This window comes from Nicotiana tabacum, chromosome 13, assembly GCF_000715075.1.
Source record: "Nicotiana tabacum cultivar K326 chromosome 13, ASM71507v2, whole genome shotgun sequence".
Taxonomy (NCBI): Eukaryota; Viridiplantae; Streptophyta; class Magnoliopsida; order Solanales; family Solanaceae; genus Nicotiana; species Nicotiana tabacum.
Window position 1 is genome coordinate 47,189,336 of NC_134092.1, and position 6,928 is coordinate 47,196,263.

Sequence of the window (6,928 nt, forward strand, 5' to 3'; positions counted from 1 at the left end):
GTTTGAGGTGTTAGAGTGGCATTGGATCCGGCTATGGAACTTCGGAGCGAGGTAAGTCTCCTTTCTAACTTTGTGAGGGGGGTAAACTACCCCTAGGTGATGTATTTGATATGTGCTACTTGTTGCGGGGGCTACGTATGCACGAGGTGACGAGAGTCCATACGTAGCTCGATTCATGTTATGTCCGGGTAGACTTAGGTTCCCGCCATGCTATACCTGTACTATTTGAGTTGTCTCTTCCCTATTAAATTCCCTTATTTTACGTTGCGACTTGAGACTAGACTTGTGTAGAGTGATAGACTTGCTATTGTAGAGATTCGACGGGCTTTATGATTAGCCGCGGATTAATTATACTCCTCCTACGAATTTCTCCCGCGTTATATGTTTTCATCGAAGAGTTTCCCTTAAAATTTATAACCCACACGTCTATTCGTGAGTGGGGTCAAGGACCCGTTAATTCTTCTTATTCTAATAGGATCGAGTCGTTCGCCTCGGCAGTATAATAGATTTATCTATGGTTCGTGCCTTTTGACCCTCGGCAGTGCGCACATTATGATGGGATCGGGTCATTCGCCTCGACAGGATTATGTATCACACTCTCGTGGGAGCGAGCTATTCGCGTTTGCAATAAAATAGATGTATCTATGGTTCGTGTCGTTCAACTCTCGTTAGTACACATATTATGATATCGGGTCGTACACCTCGACATTTCTATAAAATACTCTTATGAATCATGCATTGACAAGAAGCCAGTATATCTGTAAGTTTTTCTGATTTGAATTGTGACGACCTATCTGGTAAGATCCATTATATATATACTCCGATTGAGAAGGTAACTACTAGCTGAGAGCTTGAGTTATTGCTGAGAGGAGAATTTTACTACGTATTTATACTTGTTGTTTCGTTTATTTACTCTGACTCACATCTATTTACTTCTGCTGTATCTGTCTTATTGGACCACAAGTAAGTGTCGATGTCGACCCCTCGTCATTACTTCTCTGGGATTAGGCTAGATACTTATTGGGTACGCATTGATTTACGTAATCATGCTATACTTGTTGCACTTATTGTGCAAGTACATATATGTCTGGTGGCCTTTTGGGCACAGCGACGTGGCCATTGCGGGGACTTTACCATGAGCTACATTCAATGTTACGATCCGCAGCTTGTAGAGCCTCCATCAGAGTTATTTATATTCTCTTATCTAATTTGAATTTCAGACAGAAGTTGTATTTTAATTTATTTCCTAGTTGATACTCATGCACTTGTGACACTGGGTTTTGGGGTTCTTACAAGTTGTATATTATTGTAGTTTGTGTAAATATTATCATTTACCCTGTAAATTCTATTTCATACTATTTAATTAATAAATTTTTTTATTTCAAAATACTAAAATGAGTAATTAAGTTGATTAATTATCGTTGGTTTGTCTGACGGCGAAGTTAGATGCCATCACGACCTTTAGTGGATTTTGGATCGTGACAATTACATAGAGTCTACTGGTTGCGGTAACAAATTTGCTATATCTGATTTGGAAAGCCAAAAATGAAGCAATATAAAACCATAAAGTTCCTAGACCAGTCACTCTTTATGAGCAGATTAAGAGCGAATGTCAGTAAAGAGCATATGAAAGTTTGGATAGGAAACGGAGATGTAAAGATACAAAGTGGATAAAAGAGTTGTATAAATAAGGAAAAGTTTATCGCATAGTTACAGTAGCTCTAGGCTACTCCCCTACCTAATAGGTATGCCTATATGTCCATGAAAGGTTTTTAAGTTTTGAATTGTAGTTTTTGTTCTAGGTGATTAATTATAATATTTTATTTGTTGAAATGTGAAAAATATAAACTTGTTTACATTAGTTCATGAACTAGAATATTAAGTTAGTACATGTAGGTTGTAGCGGCTGCGATTTTCCCCTCAATAAAAAATAAGTTAGTACATGTATTAGAGTATGAACACGTTGATGTACATTGAAAGGTACAATGTCTAGTAGTGTTATCCATGTACTTTGAAAGATGTGAGGTGTGGATTTAGTTATTATGTTTACATGTAGTGTAGGCTAGGTACATGCAAGATTTCTCCTATAAATAGTCATGTATTCCTAGCTATTTGGAGCAAGTCAAGTTGAATAGAAATCATATTTTCCTCCACTTTCTTCTTTGTGAGTTTGAGTGTCCTTTTGTGTTGTCTCACTCTCCCAAATTTTCTAACATTGTGGTATCAGAGCCGGTGTGTTTGAGAGACAACCAAACTTGGAGAGAAACTGACAAATAGTAATGGAACTCCATTTCAAGTTTCTATGTTCACAAAAGAGATTTATGGAAATTGGTGTATCCGGATAAAGGTCTTGCTTGGTGCCTATGATATTTGGGAACCGGTGGAAGTCGGAGGTGATGGAGCGGAAGATAATGTTGCCTTTATAAAGAAAGATCACAAGGTGATCACTCTCATCCATCAAAGTTTGGATGACAAGATGTTTGAGAAGGTTGAAAATGCAACTACCTCAAAGCAAGCATGGGAGATTCTTCAAACTTCCTTTAAAAGTTTGGATAAAGTGAAAAGAGTTTGTTTCCAAACCTTAAGAGAAGAGTTTGAATCATTGCATATGAAGGAATCCGAATCCGTTTCGGATTACATTTCAAGAGTTTTGACTATTGTCAATCAAATGAAGAGATATGGTGAAGACTTGAGTGATGATAGGGTCGTTGCAAAAATACTACGATCCCTTGATTTAAAATTTAATTATATTGTTGTGGCTATTGAAGAATCCAAAGACTTGGATACCATGACCATTGAAGAATACACGGGTTCTTTGCAAGCACGTGAAGTAAAGTTGAAGAAACCGAAAGAAGAATCGGTCGAACAAGCGTTGCAAGTAAAACTTTCTTTCAAGGAGAAAGATGAAAGGCGTGGCTCGCAACAAAGAGGTCGTGGATGTGGACAAGGTCATGGTGAAAAGGGAAGAGGTGGTAGCCAACCACCATATAAAGAAAATAGGAGACAAGACTCTAATCAAGGAAGAGGTCATGCATTTGGTCATTTTTCATGGGAATGTAAAAATAACGTGGAAGAAAAAAATAATTTTGTGGAGAGCAAAAATGAAGATGGAGATGGTATTTTAGTTCCCGCTTGCAAAAGAGAAGAAAGTGTATAGAGAAATCAATGGTACCTTGTCTCCGGTGCAAGTAGTCATATTTGTGGAAAGAAAAATTTATTTGTGGAGCTTGAAGAATTGAATGGTGGAAACATCACTTTTGGAGACTATTCGCGAGTTAAAATCAAAGGAAAAGGTACGATTTTAATTCGCTTGAAAGATGGTAGTACCAATTAATTCCTAAAATTTTGTATGTAGCGGAGATGAAAAGTAATATTTTAAGTTTGGGACAACTTTTGAAGAAAAATTATGATATTCATTTGAAAGATAAAAAATTGTTCTTGAGAGATGAAAATGGAAGATTGTTAGCCAAAGTTCCTATGGTTAATAATAAAATATTTATTTTGAACCTTCAATGTGATGTTCCAAGGTATTTGCTTTTGTGTACCAAAGATTCATCTTGGTTTTGGCATATGAGATTTGGTCATATGAATTTTGATAGTCTAACGTTGATGAAGAAAGGAGGCATGGTGAATGGATTGCCAACTATTGATTATCCGAGCCAACTTTGCGAAGGATGTCTCTTTGGAAAGCAAGCAAGAAAAGGTTTTCCTAAAGAGTCTTTGACTAGTGCCCGATGGTCATTGGAGTTGATTCACATGGATGTGTGCGGACCAAACAAGCCATCTTTACTTGGTAAAAGTAATTATTTTTTACTTTTCATTGATGATTTTTTTAGGAAAACTTGGGTGTAGTTTTTGAAGGTTAAATCGGAGGTATTTGATACTTTCAAAAAATTCAAGAGCATGGTGAAAAAATAAAGTAGCTATCAAGTTAAGTCATTGCGGTACGATAATGGTGGAGAATTCACTTCAAATGAATTCAAAGTTTTTTGTGAAAATAGTGGAATTCGTCATTTTTTAACTGTTCCAAGATCACCACAACAAAATAGCATCGTGGAAAGAAAGAACCGGACTATTCTCAACATGGCATGGAGTATGTTGAAGAGCAAAAATATGTCAAAGGAGTTTTGGGCTAAAGCAGTTGCTTGTGCAGTGTATTTGTTAAATCGGTGTCACACCAAGAGTATTCGTGACAAAACACCTCAAGAGGCTTGGAGTGGTTTCACGCCAAAAGTTGCTCATTTTACGAGTTTTTGGGCGCATTGCCTATGCACATGTACCGGATGAGAAGAGGTCTAAGCTTGATAATAAAAGTGAGAGGTATATTTTCATTGGCTATGATCAATGTTCTAAAGGTTATATATATTATATAACCCAAGATATAGCAAGGTCACCATAAGCGGAGATGTTGAGTTTGATGAAGATAATGCTTGGGAATGAAAAACTAAAGACCAAGATTACTCATTTAGTCATTTCTTTGATGAAGAAGATGATGAAGTTGCAGAGCAGCCTATCACACCACTTTCAACACCTCCAACACAAGTTCAAGAAGAAGATGAGTCAAGTTCAAGTTCTTCAAGTGAAGTGCCTAAGAAAACTAAAAGTTTTCGTGAATTGTATGAAAATACGAAAGTGGTAAGAAAAGATTTATATGATTTGACTCACTTCACAGAACCGAAGATTGTTGACAACTAAGAGAGGAAGTAGCTCGTTTATTCAACAATGAGCACCTCTGAGAATTCTTGAGCGACCGAGCCAAGAATCACTTCAGGAACAGGGATTCAAACAAACAGGCAGAGCAAGAAGAATCTCAACACGTCATCAACATGATCATCGGCGGGGTTGATATTCCACAGGGGCCGATGTTGAAACGCACCAAGGTATCCATCACTTGCTAGCTTAATTAATTTAAATTACAATTGAAATTGATTTAGATATATATGTATATATTAGGCCAAGCCTTATCACCTCGAGTTGTTGGAAAGTTATTTGAGAAACGGTAAAGATTATATTCACGTGGTGCTCATGTTCGGTATTGTAGGCATGTGTCCCGTAATTCGATAATTTCCTTACTTCCTTGTGGAGCGGGCCAAACGCCTCGGCAGTATAATAGATGCATCTATGGTTTGTGCCGCTCGACCCTCGGCATTATATGTGAGAGATGCTAGTGTTGATACTCCTACCGTGGGGTCAGTTTATGTAGTAAGGGATTTTCCTGATGTATTACCAGCGGATCTTCCAGGTATGCCACCCGACAGGGATATTGACTTTGGCATTGGTTTGTTAACGGGAACGCAACCCATTTATATTCCACCATATCGTATGGCCCCAACAGAATTGAAAGAATTAAAATAACTATTATAGGAACTGCTTGATAAGGGTTTTGTTCGGCCAGTGTACCACCTTGGGGTGCTCATGTCTTATTTGTGAAGAAGAAGGATGGTTCTATACGGATGTGTATTGATTACCGCCAGTTGAATAAGGTTACAGTGAAGAAAATGTATCCATTGCCACATATTGATGACCTATTTGATCAGCTTCAGGGTGCCAGAGTGTTCTCGAAAATTGATTTGCGGTCAGGATATCATCAGTTGAAGATTCGGGAACCAGATATTCCAAAGACTGCCTTCAGGACTCGGTATGGTCATTACGAGTTCCTTGTAATGTCATTTGGGCTGACCAACGTCCTAGCAAGCATAAAGCCTACGGGCTACATTACTTCGAGTTCGAGCAAACACTCACTCAATCGTAAAGCCTAAGGGCTACTCTTACTTCGAGTTCGAGCAAAAACTCACTCGACCATAAAGCCTACCGGCTATATTACTTCGAGTTCGAGCAAACACTCACTCGACTACTAAGCCTAAGGGCTACTCTTACTTCTAGTTCGAGCAGTCACTCACTAGACTATAAAGCCTAAGGGCCACTCTTACCTCGAGTTCGAGCAAACACTCACTCGACTGTAAATCCTAAGGGCTACTCTTACTTCGAGTTCGAGCAAACACTCACTCGACCATAAAGCCATTTGTTGGTGGATAATGAGCCTTTAACTTATGAAGATGCTGCCCAAAATGCCAAATGGAGAAATGTCATAGATGAAGAAATCAAGGCAATCAAGAAGAATGTTACTTGGGAACTAGTCATACTTCCAAAAGGGAAAAGCACCATTGGTGTCATATTGGTGTACACGTTGAAGAAAAATTCTAAGGGTAAGGAGGAAAGGTACAAAGCAAGATTGGTTGCCAAGTGATACAAGAAAAAAGCTTGTATTGACTATGATGAGGTATTTGCACCAGTTGCTCGTTTGAAAACAATTCGTTTTATTATTTCTTGGACAGCTCAAAATCCATGAAAAATTCATCAAATGAATGTGAAGTCGGCTTTCTTGAAAGGTGTTTTGCAGGAAGAGGTTTACATTGATCAACCTTTGGGCTACATGATTGAAGGACATGAAAATAAGGTTATGGAGCTTGAGCACGTTAAGTCACAAGACCAAATTGCAGATATTTTCATCAAGCCGTTGAAGATTGAGCTTTTTCAAAAGTTAAGGCTCTTGGAGTGACGAAACAAGTTTAAGGGGGGATGTTGAATTGTGAACAATTTAAACTTATTTCCATTTGTTTACATTTGTTTACATTAGTTCATGAACTAGAATATTAAGTTAGTACATGTATTAGAGTATGAACATGTTGATGTACATTGAAAGGTACAATGTCTAGTAGTGTCATCCATGTACCTTGAAAGATGTGAGGTGTGAACTTAGTTATTATGTTTACATGTAGTGTATGCTAGGTACATGAAAGATTTCTCCTATTAATGTCTATATATTCCTAGCCATTTGGAGCAAGTCAAGTTGAATAGAAATCATCTTTTACTCGGCTTTCTTCTTTGTGAGTTTTGAGCGCTCTTTTGTGTTGTCTTACCCTCCCAA

At 37.9% G+C, this 6,928-nt stretch overlaps 1 protein-coding gene across 1 annotated transcript; it reads left to right on the top strand.

The window, feature by feature from the left end:
* The first annotated feature begins 2,302 nt into the window (after nucleotides 1–2,302).
* LOC107767849 (uncharacterized) lies at nucleotides 2,303–3,157 on the top strand. Its single transcript, XM_016586948.2, has one exon. It carries the CDS (start codon nucleotides 2,303–2,305, stop codon nucleotides 3,155–3,157), a length of 855 nt encoding a protein of 284 aa, XP_016442434.2.
* Nucleotides 3,158–6,928: the final 3,771 nt, after the last annotated feature.

What these genes read in the sequence shown, in the direction of transcription:
- LOC107767849 (XM_016586948.2), top strand. Translation starts at nt 2,303, where the DNA reads ATGTTCACAAAAGAGATTTATGGAAATTGGTGTATCCGGATAAAGGTC.